At 55.2% G+C, this 20041-nt stretch overlaps 2 protein-coding genes across 4 annotated transcripts in view; one reads left to right on the top strand and one right to left on the bottom strand.

The window, feature by feature from the left end:
• SPTBN5 (spectrin beta, non-erythrocytic 5) overlaps positions 1 to 2038 on the top strand; it is a 47440-nt gene extending 45402 nt beyond the window's left edge. The window contains 4 exon segments of the mRNA XM_045448106.1: positions 489 to 539; positions 767 to 860; positions 1098 to 1249; positions 1935 to 2038. Of these exon segments, the coding sequence (XP_045304062.1) occupies positions 489 to 539; positions 767 to 860; positions 1098 to 1249; positions 1935 to 2002 (365 nt within the window). The 3' untranslated portion in view covers positions 2003 to 2038.
• Positions 459 to 20037, bottom strand: LOC123581939 (bifunctional peptidase and (3S)-lysyl hydroxylase JMJD7). 3 transcript variants are annotated; one of them, XM_045448104.1, is made up of 25 exons: positions 19788 to 20037; positions 16040 to 16193; positions 15710 to 15963; positions 15048 to 15104; positions 14484 to 14579; positions 14211 to 14287; positions 10753 to 10825; positions 10313 to 10449; positions 10057 to 10188; positions 9661 to 9701; positions 9416 to 9458; positions 9102 to 9156; positions 8392 to 8522; positions 8063 to 8146; positions 7726 to 7763; positions 7010 to 7145; positions 6224 to 6360; positions 5791 to 6013; positions 5545 to 5662; positions 5106 to 5243; positions 4789 to 4893; positions 4437 to 4616; positions 3921 to 4087; positions 3247 to 3433; positions 459 to 3153 (listed from the first exon to the last, which is right to left on the bottom strand). In XM_045448104.1, the coding sequence occupies exons 1-25, from the start codon at positions 19948 to 19950 to the stop codon at positions 2942 to 2944; spliced, it is 3138 nt and encodes a 1045-aa protein (XP_045304060.1). In that variant the 5' UTR covers positions 19951 to 20037; the 3' UTR covers positions 459 to 2941. The 3 variants fall into 3 exon arrangements, with proteins under 3 accessions (XP_045304060.1, XP_045304058.1, XP_045304059.1); XM_045448102.1 differs by lacking the exons at positions 14211 to 14287; positions 14484 to 14579; positions 15048 to 15104; ... (1 more) ...; positions 16040 to 16193; positions 19788 to 20037 and adding an exon at positions 12176 to 13543; XM_045448103.1 differs by lacking the exons at positions 459 to 3153; positions 3247 to 3433; positions 3921 to 4087; ... (14 more) ...; positions 10313 to 10449; positions 10753 to 10825 and adding exons at positions 13212 to 13730; positions 13827 to 13986.
• Positions 20038 to 20041: the final 4 nt, after the last annotated feature.

The raw sequence follows: 20041 nt of genomic DNA on the forward strand, positions 1-20041 counted from the left end.
GGACCTTCTCGAACCTTTCAGTTCTCAAATAGCTCTGAATGTTCTGCCCTTGGGGTATCTACGGACAACGGCCAAACCCACTTCTATCACAAGGGATGCCTGGGAAGCACCCCTGCACCGGGAATCTCTTGGTCCATGTGGTTTGACAGGCTCCACCTGGACAGTGTATTCTGGTCATGTCACTGCCCAGGTGGGAGTCCCTTCCTGTTCCTCCCAGTCTCTCTGGGTTCTTGGCTCCATTCCTCAGTCTCTGGCCCCCTGGCATCTCTGAGCCTGTCAAAGGGATCTTGGATCTCCTCCAGGCTGAGCCTTTCTTAGCCCACCTGCGCTCAGCCTTCTAGGAGATGGGGTGCACTGGGAGGCCTGCACCACCCCTCCTGGTGTGTACAGAGCCTCCTGCAGCAGCTGTAGCTTAGTCTGTGTGGGCTGCTTTTCACAAAAATACCAGACTGAGCAGGTTACAGACAAGAACCATTTATTTCTCACAGTTCTGGAAGCTGGGAAGTCCAACAGCAAGGCACCAGCCGACTGCATGTCTGGTAAGAGTCGTCTTGTGGGTGTCCTAGTTCTTGCTGTGTCCTCACTTGGTTGAAGGGGCAAGGTTACTCTTTGGTCAGGCCTCCACCCTCATGACCTACTCACCTCCCAATACCATCACCTGGGAGTTCGGATTTCAACAGAGATGCAAACGTGCAGGGAAGTGTGATGTCTGCAGAGGGCCTAGCATCTGGGCCAGGCTCACCATTGTTCTCTCTGTGCTCTGCAGCCCACTGTCTGAGCCTGGTGCACCGAGCCAGACCTCTGGGCTTCACTGTTGAGCCCACTGCTGAGAGGGCGCCCAAGACAGCTGCCTCGCTCAGGTAGGACAGCTGGGTATACGGGCAGATGCGAGTCCTGAGCCCCATCACTGGCACAGATGCTGCCCTCTCAAGCCCAAGAGCCAGAGACTCAGACCTGCACTGCTAGGGTGAGGGGTAACGCCCATATTTGAGACCCTCAGCAATAGAAAACCCTAGCACCCGCCTCACCTGGTGTAAACCTCTGCTCACTCAGTAATGGCAACAGAGTCCAGGCCCTGAGGCTCCTCTTCCCCACAGCTTCCAAGGCTGGCCCCTGACCACCTCAGTGAGGGAGCCGCATGTGAGTGCCGACGGTCAGCTGCAGTCCATGGAGTTGCTGCAGGCTGCTGGCCTTGCCCAGGAACCTGCCCAAGGCTCCCACTGCCTTTCCTGCCCAGGCCGAGCCCAAGGTACAGGCCCCTCAGGGGTCCCTTTGCACATGCTAGAAAGCCTGCCTGGCTCTGTCCTCCGGGGCTCCCACCTTTCTCACCCCTTGGTCTCCTCTTCCTAAGACAGAAGCCATGTTGCAGGACAGCCGTACCCTGCTCTCTGCCTGCCCTTCCCTGCTCCAATGCGAAAGGAAAGCCTTACTGTCCTAGAGTGGGCCAGAAGCCAGGCGGTCATGCCCGTGCACAGAGACAGACCCCACCCTGTTGGGCTTGAGGGGCACTCACAGCACAGGGGAGGGCAGCGGCGGGTATGGTCTCTGGCAGTTCTGCAAGCCTGTCCCACAGGGCCCTCGGGCTCCACTTTAGGCTTCAGAGCACATGTTGCTGAATGAATAGGCTTCATCCTGGATGGTGGCTTCTAAGGCTACCAGGGCAATCATTTCTTCTCCTGTGACTCTAGCCCCATGCTCAGGACAGGGCCTGAGAATCACTGGGTGAGAGCAGACACAGGGAGCTCGGCCACAAGACCCAGTCCTCTCCCTTATGCCTCATACCCCACTGTCACTCCTGCAGCTGCCTGTCAGCTTCCAGGATCCACGTCAACATTAGTTCCAAGGGAGGCCAGAGCCCTTGCATACCAGGGCTCGACAAAGATTCTGGGGAGGCTAGGCCCTAATTTCACTCTGCTTCTTTGTTCTCCCAACAGGTCTGGGCCCTGAAGCAAACCCTGAGATGGCACCAAACCTCGAGGCTACAAACAAGGACAGCCTCTAGGGGAACAGAATGAGACGCTGCTGCCAGGCCCCTCAGGACCAAATTTTGGAATTGACGGTTCCTTGTTAAGAGGCAGCCTTCACCAAGGTCACAACTTGCTGAGGTTATGCCATTAGGACTTGCCTCTGGCTCCTCAGATCCTGGGGGTGGCCATCCCCACCGTGGGACAGGGGTGCTGTGTCACTGCCAGGGAGTCTGCTCACCTGTGCTCGGCCAGGGCTCCAGTAGCAGAGACTCCCTCCACCACCACCCCCACCCCTGCCCAGGCCAAACTGGCCGCCTCCCTGCTTGGAGAGCGTGGCTCCAGCAGGGCAGACATGGCCTTCTCTTCAGGGGAGGTTTGGACTGACCTGCTGTCTAGCTCGGTGAGGTACCCCTGGGGAGATGTTCAAACCAGTCCTTGCTATGTGCAACCAGGAGCATGGAATGACCTGTCTCTTCTTGGCAGCAATGACAGATAACCCATTAACATTATATGATCCTCTGTGATACATAAACCGCTCTATTTTACTCTGTACAACTATTCAAAGTAGCAAGGGAAAGGGTCACATGGCTTTGAACACTTTCGCAAATATGGCCAGTAACGGCCCCCAGGTCTACCTCTGGCCACCTCTGAATGTTCTCCTTGAAGAGGAAACCACCTCCAGCCTGAGGAGACAGGGCTCTCAGCCCTTTTAAAACCCTCAACCTACCTGCAAGTATGTGGAGAGGGTGCTGGTGGCTGCAGGGCCCTATCTGGGTAGGGCCAGGCACATATCTTGGCGGAGCCCCTCAGAGCGCAAGGGGGCCAGGGCAGGGCCATCCAGGCTGCGGAGGCTCTGGAACAGTTGGTGATGACGGTCTCTGCCCGACTCACCCAGAACACCCAGGTGGACAGGGAGTGAGTCTGACAAAGTGTCGGGAGGGAAGTGGGGAGTCCCGGCCGGGGCAGCGCCATCACTAGGGCCGGTGCTGCCGGCGCTTCCGTTGCACAGCTCCACGCAGGGCCTCCAGCAGCTGCTCCTGGTTGTTGCAGATGTTGTAATGTGTCAGGTGGAGCAGCTTGTCCATGTCCTCCGGGCTGTAGGTCAATTTCGAGTAGTGGTAGGGACTGTTGGATGAAGACAGGTTCACCTCTCCGGCCCCCTTCTCCTCAGGTGTCCGTTGGATGCCTAGTGGAGACAGTGTAGCAGGGCAGGGACAGGACAGGCACTGGGGATGGGGGGGGGGGGTGCACTGTGGAGAGACAGGATGGAGGGGCTCACCAGGGGCCGAGTACTCCCGGAAGGAGGCATCGACCAGAGGGAAGTGCAGCACCGCTGGGGCATCAGGGCGGTCTGGATCAGAAAACAAGCAGCACTCCGGAGGCTGGCGCTGCTCCTCTGGGCTGGGGGAGATGGGTGGGAAAGGGATGCCCTGCTCCTGGCAGAGCCGGCCCAGGAGCTGCAGTTGCTGCGGGGCAGCAGAAGTGGTGTCAGATGGCTGGGCCCCAACACTGGGCCAGTGGGGGTCAGCTGGGATGCATGGGACCTAGACACCAACTCAGACCCCCTGGCACTGGGCCAGACTGAGGAAGGGGCTCCAACCTCTCAGCTGCACGGGGCTGCTAACTGCTCCCAGGTTCTGCAAAAACCTTCACCGGACCAACACAAAAACTCAGAGCAGAGGGATCCAGAGGTCTAGACTGAATGGGGGTGGCAGGTGCCACAAAGGGGCATCACCAGCTCCTTCTCCATCTGGCTTCCTGAGCACAATAAGTCCCCCTGGTGGTAAATTCACAGGATCCACAGTTCATAGGACACTGTTCACAGAGTGTCACAGCCCCTAAGGGAAGCTGGACCACATACTGGCCTCCAAGGCAGACATCCCCAGAGGCAGGAGCCAGGATGTCAGGCCAGGCCTAGGGCAGCACGGTCTCCCACGTCTGCCCCCAGCTCACCTGAAAGGCTCCTTGGAGGTTGTAATCCAGTGACAGGATGAGGTCCACATCCCGTGTGGGCCGCAGAAGGGGCGGGAAACTGGTGTTGATAAGGTAGCCAACATCCAGCAGGCAAAGATGGGGCTCTGCAGGTGTCAGCTGGTTGGGGTGCCCATCCAGTTTGGTGGCTGGAAAAGTTGAGGGAATGGGGTGGAAAAGCAGCTATCATTGGTGCTAAGACCACCATATCCCTCTGGCCTAATGCTAGCTCCTTGCTACTGGCAGAATCCGACTCTGCCCTCTGGTCTCTCTTCTCTCCCACCAAAAGTAGGCCTGTCACTTCCCAAGATGCCACAGATGGGCCCTGATCCACAAATGAGAGGAAAAAGAGTAGCTGGTCCAAGCAGCCCAGTGAACTAAGCTCAAAGGAGCTTGGGGCCCACAGGTTGGAGAGTGTGGATGTCTGGACCAGGGACCCAAAGCTCAGGTGGTCATGGGCAGACCGTGGAAAGCTGGGACCAGAGAGAGAAGAGATACCTTTCCAGGTGGAGAAGTAAGGCTGTTGGAAATAGTCTTTGTGGAACTGAAGACCACGCAGGAAATTATGTGTGGCCTGGGCCAGTGGGCGCCGTGTCAGAAGGTCAGTAAAAAACTCAACAATCTTGCCGGTCCCCGTGGGAGGCTCTTCTATCTTCAGAAGAGGAACCTGTTCCTTGTCTGCTCAATTAAGAAGGAGGAAAGTAGGGCATCTTTTAGGAAATTGGGACCCCTAAACTTTTACCCCAGCTTCTGTGGACTCCCAAAGGCCTGAGAGCCACCCCCACCATCCTCCAGATCCAGCCCCTGTGGGGGCCCTCTCCACTTGCTCACAAGGAGCCCAGGCACCCACCCAAATTGGCCTGATCCTGTGCCCAGCGGTCCCAGAACTGGCTGGGCTCTGAGGCCCAGTATAAGCTGTCCTGGAGGCTGGCTGCATACAGATTGCTCCAGATACCTGAGAAAGGGGACACAAGAGGAACAGAAAGGACATGAGGGGGAGAGAGCCCCCACCCAGTCACAACCTGACTCTTGCCCACGGCCCATCCTAGACTGGGAAGCATCCCCATGACTGAGCTGAGGGTGGGTTTGGGGGGAGGGGTGCCTGCCATCTTCGCCAGGCCCGTTCTCCCCTCTCTCTCCACTTCCCTAACCTCCCAGGCCTCTCACCTTTCAGGAAGCAGATTCGGGACTCAGGAAGCCGCTTGGTCAGGCGCCCCATGAAGAACTCAGAGCCAAAGAGCTCGGAGGGGATGAAGGCACCGTACTTGGGAAAGCCAACCTCATAGGGGGAGAACTCACACCACTCTGCGAGGAGACCACACAGCTTCACTGCGGGGCTCAGAACTCCAGGACCCTCAACCACCACGGGCTTCACACCAGGGAAGCCTGGGGACCTAGAGGCTCAGGCTGGTTACAGGCACCCTGAGCATGAACCTAAAGGCCCCACCCCCATCCCAAAGCCTGAGTGACTCTGGTGGGATGATTAATAATCTCTGGAAGGCAAGGGACCTGGCCCAGAAGGGGAGGGTGTAACACCCATCTCCTACACACAGGCACGGCACCCTGCCAGCTGCGAGATCACACGTCTCCACTCCGGGCTACTCACCAGCAAATTCAAAGGTGGTCAGGTTCTTCTCCTTGGTGTTAAGGGCACAGTAAATGGGCAGAGGGTTCTGGCCTTGACTCAGGGCCTCTCTCTGGTCTGAGAGAGTATGGTCATGGGGCTGGTAGAAGGAGAGGATTTGAACCTAAAGTTGTGCTTTCTGGTGCCTGGGGCCTTTCCCATCTCTGCTGCCCAGGGCGGTTCCCCATCTTTGAACCATGCCCTGGCCACACACCCGCCCCCCTGTACCTCATCGTGCAGCAGGGCCTCACTAATGAGGGCCCACAGGTTGGTGAAGCAGGGCGGGTGGCCCAGGCGGGCACGCTCGGCCAGCTCCTGCCGGTACTGCTGCAGCTGGCTGGGAGCAAGCACGCCCAACTTGCTCTTGGTCACCTGTGTTTTCAGTAACTCGGTGGGCCCTGCCAGGTCCTTCTGAGACCATTCTGGGTCCTCGTAGAGGTTGGCCAAAGCCCTGGGAAAGCCAAAGCCCAGGAGGTCATCGCATACCTCGGACTCTCTATCCTAGAACAACAGACTAGCAGGTACCTTCCAATGGTCCCCCCAAGCACGTTCCTCTCTGGCACATCCTTTCTCCCAGTTAGGTCGGAGGTGCCTATGGGGTCCACAACAGCCTTACGACTGCCACCCCCAAACTCCTGCACTCAACGTGCTGCCAGCTCACCAGGTAGAGCCAGAGGCCCCTGTGATGTAGGAGATACAATCCAAGAGACCCAGCTCCTTCAGGCCAGCCAGATGCCCATACAGGGAAACCATCGCCCGGATCCCACCACCAGTGGCCATAACAGCTACCACGGGAATCTGGAAGAGAGGATAGCCAGGTCAGTCAAGGTCTGATCAGGGCTGTAGTCTCCCAAACATCCACCCCTTTCCCTCTTATTAAGAGAAGTCATTTCCCTAGAAGGTGTCCCAAGCTGATCTGACCCCAGCAGGCTGCCCTCAGGCTACATGGCTCACTGATGAGTCAGATGGGACCCAAGTCCCAAAACCTGGACCAGACCAAAAATCAAGAAACAATGAGAAAGGGGGTGCCTGGCTGGCTCAGTCAGTTGAGAGTCTGACTTCTGGTTTCGGCTCAAGTCACGATTTCACGGTTTCATGGGTTCAAGCCCCTTGTTGAGCTCCGTGAGGACAACACAGAGCCTGCTTGGGATTCTTGCTCTCTGCCCCTCCCCCACTCACACTGTCTCCATTTCAAAATGGATGAATAAACTTAAAAAAAAAAGCGAGAAGGAAAGCTAGCCCAATGGGGCAGCTTATAAGCTCCAGGTGCCTCATGCAATGCTCTGCATTTGATGGCATCAGGCTGCCAAGAACATCAAGGGAGAGGGAGGCACAGCAGGGCAGGTAGGTAAGAGGCAGGGCCAAGTTCCGGTCTGGTTAGGAAACATTCAGCTCTGAGCTCGAGGAAGACTGAGGATGCCCATCCAAGGCAGCCCAGCCCACAGACCTCATCTTCCTGTAAGTCTTCATCCAGTTGCAGGACCTGCTTCAGGGCCTTGGCCACCACCTGCTTCCTCTTGCTCAGAAAGGCCTGCTCCTCGGCACAGGGCCCGCAGCCTAGCCGCACAGCCAGCTCCCTGGGTCTGGGTGGGAAGGAAGGAACCATCAGGCAGCTCCCGGCCTCATTACAGAAAAGGAAGCCGGGTCTGCCTCACCTGAGAAGCCCACTTCTCAATCTCTCTCTCCTCTCCCCAAACGACACTCCTGCCCATGTCTGGACAGAAGCGTGACATGTGTGGGTATGATGGAGAGAAGGTGCACCTAGACCCAGGTGGGGACACTTGGGGAATGCAAGAAAATGGATTCCCACAACTATAAATGCTGGTGCCTAAAAAGGCCCCCGGGTGGGACCCACCACCACAGATCTACTTCCACCTCTCAGCTTCTCTCCATTACCCACCCAAAAATGACTCCAGCGGAGACAAGAAACAGTGTTCCCACCTCTTTGTGGCTAGTCTTCCAGGCATGTGAAGAAAGGCCAGGGTGGGTGACTTCTCTTGTCTCATGAAGATTATTAGCTACGGTCCACCCACAATCGCCACCACCCAAAGGGAGCATGATTTCTCTCTTGTGGCTTCCTGGCCCTCTCTGTGCCTCAAGTTCAAGTGCAGGTGCCTGCCTGCTCTCCCCCACGCCCTCTCCCCGGGACTAGCCGGCTCTCACCCGTCTTCTTTTCTCAGCTCCACCCTCATCAGGGGTTCCTAAAAACCATGAACACTTCAGTCACAAAAGTTGGCCACCATGTTCCTCTCATCCTGGCCTGAGCCACACCCCATGATGCTCCCATGCTCCCTCGGGCCTCCGGCCATCTCCAAAGGGACAAGGTCTGAGGCTTCAAGGCACCTCTGCTCAGAGGACCCCTCTCTCCTCAGAACCTGGCTCAGCACTTGTGCAAGGCATGGCCCTAAGACTGAAGCTCCTACCACCACAGGCCCCCTATAAGGCATGGGGCCCAGCCCTGCCTATGCTTCTGGCATTCTTCCTCCGGGTGATCAAGTACCTGGGACGTAGGGAAGACAAGCCTCACCACCTGGCCAGAGGGCAAGGCCCTCAGGGGCACCTTCAGGTGCTCTTGGGGGGTATCCTGTAGGAAGGATGAAAGAAAACCTAAGAATCACTTCTGTTCCAGCAGCCATCTCACCCATTGCCCCAGGGAGTGACAAGCAGCAGCAGGAAGAGGGACAAGAGGCCAACCTCGACCCCATACTCTTCCCAGTGTGCCTGATTCTGCCAGGGAGTGAGGGGGTGAGGGGCTCAGCATGAGCAGAAGGACCGGCTAGAAGAAAGAGGGAGAAAGACTCTGCAGGCCCCACCTCAGCAGCACACTACCTGCAGATGAATATCCAGCTCCTGCTCCCAGCAGGCCGGGCAATGGAAGCAGAAAGAGCCAGCACCCACAGCAGCCTCCTGCGGACCCTCACAGGACCCAGGAACCATGAGCTGAACTCTTCCCCCGGACTCTGGAAATAGGAACCAGAGCAGAGGGGCTGGGAATAAGATCCTGGCCCACAAAGGCCCAAGAGTGTCTTGCACAAGGGGCCTGAAGGGTACTTCCCCCCCCACCCCGAGGAGGAGGACTGGCACAGGCCAAGGCTCAGAGATGGAGCCCCCATCACAGCCTCTCCAAGGACGAAGGGGACACCGGTCCTGGGGAGCCCCAGCATGGATCTGCCCCTAATCTCTACCACTGCCTATGAAAGTCTAGGGCAGCTAATGTAAGGTCCCTTCTAAGATCCCCATAGAAAGAGGAAGACAAGGGGCACCTGGGTGGCTCAGTTGGTTAAGCGTCCGACTCCGGCTCCAGTCATGATCTCACCGTTCATGAGTTCAAGCCCCAAGTCAGACTCTGTGAGAACAGCTCTGAGCCTGGAGCCTGCTTCAGATTCTATTTCCGTCTCCCTCTGCCCCTCCCCCACTGGCACACTGTCTCTTTCTCAAATATAAATAAACATTAAAAAATTAAAAAGAAAAAAGAAAAAAAAGAAAGAGGAAGACAAGGGCAGAGGGCTGGGGGTTATCTTGGTAGGTGGGAGACTTACCCTTCCGGTCCCCTGCCTCCTCCAGTCGAACATGCAAGCAAGAGAGCTCCCGGGCCTGAGTCATTAAAAAAGCCCCTCAGACTTGAACCCCTGCCCTGTTAGAGGCCCCCACCTCCCAGTACCCTAGTTTTGGTCCTCAGCACTTCATTACCTTGGCCCTGAGTCACCAACCATTTGCCTGAGGTTGTATCCTCTTAAGGAACCAAAATCCCAGGGACCCCCCCCCAACTCAGTTCTACCCACGAATCTCCAAGGGAGGCCCAAGCTTCAGGGAGGGGGATAGCAGATGCCATGAGGGAGGAGCTTCGACTTACCACCAGAATGCCATTGGTGACAAGCTGCTCAGCACAGTCTGTCCTGAAAAGGACACCAGTGACCCTCAGTGCAAGTCCAGGCTCCCAGGTTCTCACCCCTCAAAGGGCCACGGCATTCCTCTACCACCACTGGATGTCTCAGAGGGAAGGGTGTCAGTTCTGGGCACGCTCTGGGTGCACTGGACTCTGCCCTTCCCCAAAAGAAGCACTCCCACCCAAGAAGTGCCCAGTGGCCCCTGACTCACAGTCTCTGTAGCCAAAATTCAACTTCTAGCCGCTCCTCACCCTGGAGAGAGGAAGAAAACAAAGTTAGAGAGGTTGAGGAGTGTAAGTGTAGATTTCAACACACATGCCAAGTGGGGCTGCTGGGGCCTGAGAGGTGGTGAGAGCCAATGTCCATCTCCACCCTGCTCTGTCCACTTTCTGGGTAGCTCCCAAAAGCTGCCCTTGGTTGAGGGGCCAAGAAAGAGGGTCAAGGATGGGATTATTCCTGTGGACAGCAACTCCAGGCTGACAGTAGCCTCTGGATGCCACGGAAGCCTGGACCACTCACTGGAAAAGAGGGCCATGTACCCAGCTCCCCTGCAAAGGATCTCCCCTCCCTGGGCTGAGGCTTTCCACTGCCCTGGGCACAGCCTTGCCTGAGCGCTCAGTGAGAAGCTCTCTCTGCGGAACTCCCCAGCCCGCAAAGTCCCCACGTCAAATAGCACCGACAACACGGGGTCATCATTGGTCAGAAGGTCCTGGTCAAAGACTTGCAGCTGCACCACATTCTGGAAGGGAACAGAGTAAGGGGCTGCAGGAAGGAGGAGTGGGATAGGAAGGTGAGTGGGGCCATGGCAGAAAGCAAGGGCTGGCAGGGACAACGGGCAGGGCAGGGGCTGACACCTGGCCCACCTTGAGCTGGCTGTGGATTCGAAAGCGAAAGCTCTGATTCCAGATGGGGTTTCTGCTGTTCTTGACCGTGCGTGTCTGCAGCCTATGGCTAGAGGCCGTGGGCAGCCACAGACTCACATAGCAGTCAGAGGGGGTTACTGCAGGAAGAAGGGACAAGTGCCTGCTGACAGCCAAGAGCCTTACCCAGCCCAGCTTCCCAGAGTCCATGACCTTCCATTATAGGCAGCCCTGGGAGGCCTGGAGACCCTCAGAATGGGACTGAGTCGGGAGGCAGGAAGAGCAAGAAGCTGAGGCACAATCCCACATTCCACCCAGCACCTCCTCTCGGCACCCTCTCCAGGACCCTTGCACGCCCAGCCCTACTTGTATCTCTTCCCACTGCCCTGTTCCAGTCTGAATCCAGTTCCAGAACCACTGTCCTCCCTGGGCCCAGCACTCACCTAGGTCCTTCGAGGGCAGGCCACAGGCCTGCAGGACACGAATGGTGAGCAGGCAGGTCCCAGGCACCTTTGCCTGCAGAGGAGGGACAGGTCAGGCTTGCTGCAGGCTGCTGGGCCCAAAGCCAACAAGGGCCAAAGAAGAAGCCAGAGTACCCCCTCCAGGACTAATTCTGAACCAAAGGGATCAGCCCTTCCCAGCCACATGGCTGCCCTCCACCCATCAGAGCTCTAAATGGAAAGGAGGCTATGGTATCTACTGATGATGCCTGCCAACACTTACACAACACTCTGGGCCAGCGCTGGCCCAAGGGCTTTATGTACATTAACTTCTTTAATCACACAACTATGCTGTGTGTAGGGACTAATTATGACCAATCCCACAAGGAAACTGAAGCACAGAAAGACAGAAAGCCTACATAGTCACTTGCCTGAGGTCCAGGGCCAAGACTGCACCAGGACGGCTCGACTCATGCTCTCTACCCCACAGCTTACTTGCTTCTAGCTACTGGTTTAGTGTCTTTTAAATCTTTCCACCCCACATTTCCAGCTACCCCTTGCTAAGCTGCCTTGAGGCGGTCTTAGTTGGCAGGAGGCCCGTGATGGGGCGGGCAGGGGGGAGGGGGAAACAGCAGAATGTAAGGCTACAGAGGGAGGGGAAGAGGCATGTCAGGACCCAGCCTGGCCATGGGCCCCTTGGTGGGGCTGCTCCCCTGGTTGAGCAGCTTAAACGGAGGCATGTTCTGGTTAAGCAAACCCTGTATCTGGAGAGGTAGAAGTGAGGAACACAGAGTTGGTTTTCAGCCTCTCCACCCCTGGCCAGGACTCAATTCTGGAAATGGGCTCTCTGCTTGACTATGAACAGCAGTTAGCAACTCAGACCACACACAGGTTTTCAAGTCCTCCAGGTGCTACAGGTCAGGCTAAAGAGGACCCCCAAGCAGGTCCATCCAAACCCACAAGCATGAGTCTAGGGATATAAACCATGGCAAGTGTGCCAGGAAAGCCTGTGCCAACTAATCCTGGCCTTCAGCCCTGCCTCAGAAGGGTCTTGATGGATGGAGTTGAAGGGCAGAGCCGGGGAAGCTCATCTGTCAGTGTCTGCCCTGGGGCCCCCACCCTCCAAGCAACTGAGTCAAGAGCACCTGAGCAGCCACTTCCTTCTGGGACCCCAGGACAGTAGCCCAAATCCATGGCCCTGAGAACTCTGCCTGGAGCCCATCTCTAGGGCAGGAAGAACTCAGGATGATCCTTATCCCAAGACCCAGCCCGTTCCCTGGCTTCTGCTCACCACCCTGGACCAAGTCTGGCAAACTCCCCTCTCTACACCTGGGGAAACCCACAGCTCCTCTTAAGAATCAGCATTAACCAGACCCCAGAGGGAACAAAGGTCAGCCTGGGGGCCCAGGGCCCCAGCAGGTCTTACCAGAGCCATGAGACAGACAGTCCTCAAGAGCCACAAATGACAGGCAGTGGGCGCAGGACCGAAGACTGTCGGCTTTTTAACGCAGAGCCAACAATGTGCCAGTTGGCCCCAAGCTCCTCCCTGGTCCCTCCCAACCGCCTCCGCTCCACCCAAGCCTCACACTCACTCCAGGACAAGCCACTTGTCAAGGAAATGAGGAACCTTAAACCTACATGGCCCCTGTAATGGGGGCCTACCACCCATGAAGACCCATTCCCTCTAGGTGTTACCATCAGCACCTACCCCACCCAACCCTGCTCTTGTGCCTGGACCTAGAAGGGCCACTGACATCTGGAAAGCAGGGAGTGGACCCAGGGCAGCACCAAGTGGATAAGCCTTGTCCCCTGTCACAGGGTCTTTCACAACCTCCGGTGCCTGTAGGACAGGAATGCCCGGCCCTGACTGAAGCACTTGGCTAATGTGAAGCGGGTGCCCCAGGTCCATCACTGCCTGGCAGGGGCGAGGTTTGTTTCACGAAAGAGCCCTCCCAAGCCCCGTGCCTGGCTGCCTCCACCCTCGGCGCCGGGTGGCTAGGATGATGAGGCCTCTGAGTGGCTCTCCGGGAAAGGGGCTCTTCCAGGTCTGGGTTGGTGCAGGGAGAGAGGGAGTCTGAGTGTGTGGAGACCCTGAGGCAGGGATGGGCAGGGGTTTCTGTCCCCTCCTACCTATGCTTGTTGTGGAAGAAATAGGGGTGACCCTCGGCACCAGACCCCACCAGCTTCCCTGGAGGTGGAGGAGAGCAAACAAGGCCAGAGCAAAGCTAGGCACAGCTTTAGAGGCCGAGACAGGGAGGTCTGCACCAGAGTTAAAATGAGACCTGCTTGCCCTGAGAGGGGCTGCAGTGGCTATCATGGGAGTTGGCAGCAGAGGTCCTCAGTCCCAAGCCTGGACCCAGGCCTCACCCCCAATCAGGGTCACCTTGAAATGTTTACCTGAACCTTCCAGCCCTCACCAGACCACAGAAGGCAACTTCAAGAGGGAGTCTCAGCAACATGAATCAAAGCCACCTTTTATTGAACACTTATTCTGTGCCAGCCCCTTATGGTCCTTAAAGATCTCTCTCCAAGCCTCACAACACCCCATGGGGTAGGACCCATCATTGTCTCTTTTACAGACAGGACACTAATGCTCCAAGGTGGTAAGTCGCCCACGGTGCTGGTAAGAGGCTGCACCAGAAGTCCCACTCCTCCTCCAGTACAGGCAGCTGCCTCACCTGTGTGGTAACTTCCTGGGAGCTCACACCCAGACCTGCCTGGCACCTCCTGGACTTCCAGATCACCTCCCCAAATCCTTCAATACAGATTCCAAGCTGAGCTGGGCCAGGAGTCAGCAGACTCTGACTCCAGTTTGCCTCTGGAAGTGACTTGGCCTGGGAGGGACACGACCTTTTCCACCACTTGTCGTTGGCAACATTCACCAGGGTTCCATCAGTCGAGGCCTGAGGCCTTAGTGAGGGAGTCAAGCAGCTGGAAGTAACTGTACTTAAGGTCATACTCCATGTCATACCAGTAGTTCACTGTGGGGAGAATGGAGACCTCAGCATGAAGGTCCCCCTCCAAACCTACTGCCTCCCAAACCCATCCCCCAGCAGCCCTACTGGGCAGCTCCTCACCAGCAATGCAGCCATGGGACTGCTGGACGTGGTGGAACCACAGGGCCGGCAGATAGAGCATCTCACCGGCCTGTACGGTGCAGTAAAGGGCCCGGGCCTGACCGTAACTGGGGTACCGGGCCAGATCTGGAGCCAATGGGTCCAGTGGGATCCAAGGTACCTGGGGATACAGTGGATGCCAGGGAACAGTCCCAAAGCCCCCGGCCCTCCAGCTCTGTCCCTTCCAAAGGTAAACACCATGAGCTCTGCCCTCTTCAGCACTGGGAAGGCCCAGACTTAGGGATTTTTCAGACTAAGGTGCCACCTCTCCAGCTCTTTTGTGCCTTCTCAGAGACACGGTTCCTACCCTTCTCCCTCCCCAGGTCCCAGGAACAAGGCAGATACTTTCTCCATGGCCTCTTCATCCACCACGTCAAAGGAGCCCTCTTCAGTGAGGTGGTAGGTTGCTGGTGTGTATAGCTCTGAAACCAGAAGGAGAAAGGTACAGGGACACTCAAGTGGCCTGCAGCTTGCCAGTTCCTCCCCCTTGTTCCCTGAGTGCAGTGGAAACACTGTGCCCACACTCCGGCCTGGCACACCAGCCTGCCCAGGGCCCTTGCTGCCCTCCCTCTACTTTGGGCCACCTGTCCCCCAGCCCCTGAGGGCTGAGTCCCCTACCATAGGGGATGAAGGGCCGGTCACTGGGTGGATGTAGCAGGAAGTGTTTCTCTCCAGAGACCACGCAGTAGAGGTTCTCATAATGGTCCTTATGTACTGCCAATACAAAGGCCCAGTGGGCAAGGTTATGAGGGGCAGGACACAGGAGGGGACAAATGACCATAAGACAGATGTGACAGGTGGTATAACAGAAGATCACACAAAGTCAAAGCCGGCTCGAGGGGATGCCAAGGAGTCAGGCAGAATTCCATCAGGGACTTGACATTTGCTTGACATTCATCTCTACCAAGGGGGGAATCCAAGCAAACAGTTTTCCTGAGTTCACCCCGACCTAGCTGCCCTTCAGGAGAGCTTTCTGGAGACCTAGAAGAAACAGTCTCCTCCACGCCCCACTGCCATGGGGACCCTCCCCAATCTGAGCTATCAGGAGGCGCTCTGTTATACCCAAACCTCAGAACCCCAGAATAAATCTTAGAAGACAGTCAAACTTCCATCTAGACCCAACCTTCCACTCTTGACCTCCTCTTCCCTCCTCCCCCACCTCTGTATTCCCCTGATACCTACAGGATGTCACTGCAGCCACATCCCCCAGCCAGAAGTTTACAGCATCAGGCATCTTTCCTGCAGGTCAGAGGTAAGAGATCAAGTCAAAAGGGACCATCCTCGAAGGCCAGGCTGGGAATAACCACCATACAGTGATGCTGGACCAGAACCTTGGGGGAGCCAGGGAGCTCACAGGGAGAGAACAGAGAGAAGGGGCAGAGGAGGGCCAGCTCCAGAAGGAGCCTCCTGCCCTGTGGCAGAAGAAGGGTGACCATGTCCAGTAGTTCAATGCAAAGTCGTGGCCTGGAGGTGCACCTGCGTGGCTCAGTCAGTTAAGTATCCAATTCTTGGTTTCGGCTCAGGCCGTGATCTTGGAGTTTCATGAGTTCAAGCCACGTGTGGGCCTCTGCACTGGCTGTGGATCCTGCTTGGGATTCTCACTCTCTTCCTCTCTCTCTGCCCCTCCCCCACTCACGCTGTCTCTCTCTCTCTCTCTCTCTCAAAACAAATAAATTAAAAACAAAAACAAAGTTGTGGCCTGGAGACTTGAGCATTTAGTGCATAGCACCTGAACCTGAGGGGCCAAGAGTATGGGCCAAGTCATCACCAAAGAAGCAGCAAGCAGGGCTGACTCCTGCTTGTCCTTCCCATTTCTTCCCTGCCCAGCCCCTGCCTCCACTCACCCAGTGCCTCGGAGGCCCAGGGCACGTGGGACTCTAGATCAGGCAGTAGCTGGGGCAGCTCGGTGAGCAGGTTGGAGCACTGCTTCTGCACGTAGAGGACTCCTGGGTGCTGGGCCTGGCCCTCTAGCACATCCAGCACGTAGCTCAGGGGCAGGCGACGCTCAGCAGGCATCATAAAGCGATCCCCTCGTACAGCATCCGCATAACCATCAGGGGTCACAGCCACACTCACCTCTATGGAGCCCACTGTGGCTCTGGAGGAAAGGACTTTCAGCCCATGTCCAAATACCGCAAAGTATCACCCAACATCCCCCCTGGGGCAGCCCCCACCTGAGATATGGGAAGGACCACTTCTGCAAAGCTGGCCAGTGCTGCAGGGCGTTGCGGATGATGCAAGGCCTATTGGGGCAGACCCAGTCCCGATAGAAGTGGAGTGGAGTGGGGGGCTCATCCAGGTAAGGCACAGCAAGAGGCACACTGAGCTCTGAGAGAAAGAAGGGGTGGGGGTAGGGTGGGGTTATGAACCCAACAGCACCCAGTTGCTGCCCCAATGCCTGTGTAGAAGATGCCCTCCCTGGGCAAGACACACTACTATCCCTGGATAATGCCCATTGATGACCAAGGGACCCTGGACAACCAGGAACTGAAAACTGAGGAGAGCATTTAAGGCAGAAAGCATGAAGCACCCACAAACACACCAGGATGGACCAGGGGATGGTGCTCAGCCCACAACCCACACCCTCCTTGGGACCATGTCCAGCCCTATACAGTGAACCCCACAGCTTTCCCACTCTGCAGTGTCCAACCTCATGGCATCCATTAGGAAAGGGAAACATGGAGGCAGTACATAGAACTCCAGAATGAGTGGTGCTGAGGCCCCAAGGCCACAGGCTGGTGTGGGTGAGTCAGGCTCTGGAAAGCACCCTCCAACAGTGATACTTACCAAGCTCTCGAATGTATTCAGTACTTGGTTTAGCCAATGGAGAGTATCAAGGGATGATCCTATTGTCATCTCAAGAAGATTACAACCTAACTGTGAAAACAAGATGCTACAGGAAACCATAGGAGGAAAAGTAAGGGCTGAACTGTGTTTTTGATCTTCCTGAACAGCATCACCATCCTCAGGAGATCCAAGGCTACCATGTGCATTTATAGTTGTGCAGTATGCCATCTGCACAGATGTCTATAGCGGCCCTGTATCACTTCTCACAAATCTATTCTTTTTGGCTCTTCCTTCTCCCTCACTTCTGTCCACCCCTATGGATTGTCTCTAAGTCCTATTGATTCTACCAACCACCCCCTCCTTCTTTCCTCTGCTGGTATCCATATTCAAATAACCTCCTTTGGGCCCTCAAATGTCACTTCAGTGAGGTTTCCTTCCCTGGCCACCCTTTTAAACTGTAACCTGTCCCCAACAATCCTACACTTCTTCCTTTTTTCCTTCTTTCATTCATCACCACCTAACATACTATATATCTCACTTATCCAAATTGTTTATTGATCTCTCTTGCTAGAATAGAACGTAAGCTCTATGAGGGTAAGGATGCAAATCTTGTTCATTGGTATACCCCCCAGGACCTAGAATAGTCCCTAACACACAGCAGGTGCTCAACAAATACTGGCTTAAAGGTTGAAACAAAGTCTCCAACATCTCCTGACGGGCTGATCGCTGCAGTGAACTAACTGGTTTCCTTGGGGTTTCATTCCACTCCCTCTCAAAGCATCCCTCACCCTGGCCCCCATCATCTTCCTAAAATACAATCTCATCTTGTCATACCCCTAGTTAAAAAAAAAAAAAATCCTTTGATGGCTTACCACTACTCCTTACAAATTATAATGTGCCTTGGCATGCATTCAAGGTGATACATGATCAGGCCCAACCTACTTTTCCAGTCTGGTTTCCTCCTGTCTGGTGCCTGCCCCTTACCACACTCTCTACTCAGGTGGTGCCAAACTTTGTTCCTACTGCTCCCACAAATGGGAATGCCTTTCTCCTGGCTTCTATAAAGGGTACACAGGGCTTTGCTTTGTTTGTTTCATCCTTGAGATCTAGCCTGAATGTCTTGGCCCCAGTGGGCAGCCACTGCACTAATTTTCACCTCTGAGGTCTCCATGCCAGTCATCTTTGCTTTACATTCAGTTGAAAAGTAAATGTCTTTAGCTCAAAAATCAGAACTGGGTGGGAAGACCCTGGTAGGCCCAAGAAAACATAAAAGGGAAGAGCTGGAACATGTGCTTGCTTCACTGGCCAGAGAGGTAAGATGGTACCTGCCAAGCAGATAAGGGAGCAAGGGAGAGCAAACTGGCAAAGGGCCTTCCCAGTCATGCCAGTCCATCAAAGCAGTCATCTTGGGAGGGTAATTTGGGGCTCAGTAAATCTATTATTCTCACTGGAATTCTTTTTTTTCCCACTGGAATTCCTAAAATGCGTGGAAACTGCCTTTCTTTTCACCGTTTGTATTTCCTGCCATTACTGAATTTTTACTGCCTCACCAATTAAAAGACTTCCTGTAGATAATGACTACTGCTCCCTTCTGAGGCGTTGATGTGAGAGAATTTCAAAAGGGATTCAAACAATTCCTTTGGCCCAACAATTCTTCTGCTAGAAATTTAACCAACAAAAATATTCACACATGCGCAGAATGACTGCTCCAGGCACACTGGCATGTTCCAGGTTCCAGGTTCACTGTTCCATGAATTCACCAGGCACACTCCTACCTCAGGGCATTTGCCCCAGTGCCCTCAACCTGCAATGCTCTTCTCTCAGATGTCTGTACAGCTCACTCCCTTTCTACAAGCCTGTGCTTGAATGTGGCTTTATCAAGGCAGCCTACCTACCCTGACCATCTTATTTCAACCTATATCCTCCACTCAACCCCTGGCCTGAGAACTCTTATTCTGCTTTAATTTTTTCCCCCACAACACTTATCTTCTAATCCATTTCTTCTACTATATAATTTACTCATTACTCATTTAGTGTGACTAGGGTTAATGATCTGTCTCCTCACTTGGAATGTAAGGTATGGGAGGGCAGAAATTTCATTCACTGATGTATCCTAAACACATTGATCAGAGCCTCACACATTGAGGTGCTTAGTATTTGAGGTGTTCCTAGTATTTGTTGCAACACTAGCAAAAAGACAGACTGTAAATGACCTAAATGTCTATCAATAATAGGCTAATTCAGTAAATTACCACAAGTACACAAGGTGAAAAAGATTGCGGAAGAAGGATATGCGGTGGTCTTCAAGATACCTAATAGTGCAAAAAAGTGTTTAGCAGACTAATAGTTGTAAACAGAAGGGTAACATATATATTGCTGCGTGTGTGTATGTGTAGATATAAACATTATTTCTGGAAGGATTCAAACTGGGGCCTCGAATGGGAGGGGTGCTTACTTCACATTATAAATCCGTTGCTTTTTAAACCTTGTGCCCGTGTTGTTAATTAATGGCAAAACAAAAAGCAAAAAAAACAAAAAACAAAAAAAAAAAAAAAAAACGGAAGAGAGGGAAGGAGCAAAATAAAAACCAACCAAGGGAAGAGCCAGTGATTACTTGTACAGCTGCCGACAATTTTCCCAAAGCTCTGCACCACCTTGGAGAAGTCTGTTCCTGAATAAAGCGTTCCAGCTGGGGTTCTGAAAGGGAACACCTGACCACCTCAAGACTTCACGACAGGCAACAGAAGGCTGCCCCATTATTCCGGGCGGGTTGACCGTGGGAAATACACCAGGGTGAAGACTGGCCCAAACCTTGGGAGTAGAATCAAGACACACCAGGAAGCCACGAGGACCTGCGAACACCGGAACAGGGGAGCTGAGGACCCAGCACGGGGGTAGGAGCGAGGTTGGGGCAGACGAGTGATCCGAGTGGGGCCAGCAACGAGTTAGGTGCACGAGCGTCTGCGCTCCTTGAAAACACGAACTAGGGGGAAATGTGGTGTCTGCGGCCCAGGAGGGTCAGGGCGCACCCGACTCCGGACTCTGCTTCCCCACATGCCCAAGGTCCCGCCCACGTCCTGAGGCAGCCCGGCGGTGGACGCAAGACGGTCGCAGTCTCTGCGCGAACCCACTCACCCCTGGCGGCGGCCGGGAATTCTCGTAACTCCCTCCGCACCGCGTCCAAAGCCGCCTCCGCCATGACGCCGCCGCCGCTCTGCGGCCACGCGCTCTCCCCTTGAGACCCCGCCCCGCCGCGCCCCGCCCCCGGCCGCGGAGCCTCGCGGCCTCGGAGCGCCATCCTCTCCCCCGCCCCCAGCGCACCCGGATTCTGCTAACCAAGCGGCGGGAGAGGAGCTGTGCTGTCTCCAGCCTGCCGCACTCGCTGGCAT

Source organism: Leopardus geoffroyi, chromosome B3 (assembly GCF_018350155.1).
Source record: "Leopardus geoffroyi isolate Oge1 chromosome B3, O.geoffroyi_Oge1_pat1.0, whole genome shotgun sequence".
NCBI classification, from domain to species: Eukaryota; Metazoa; Chordata; class Mammalia; order Carnivora; family Felidae; genus Leopardus; species Leopardus geoffroyi.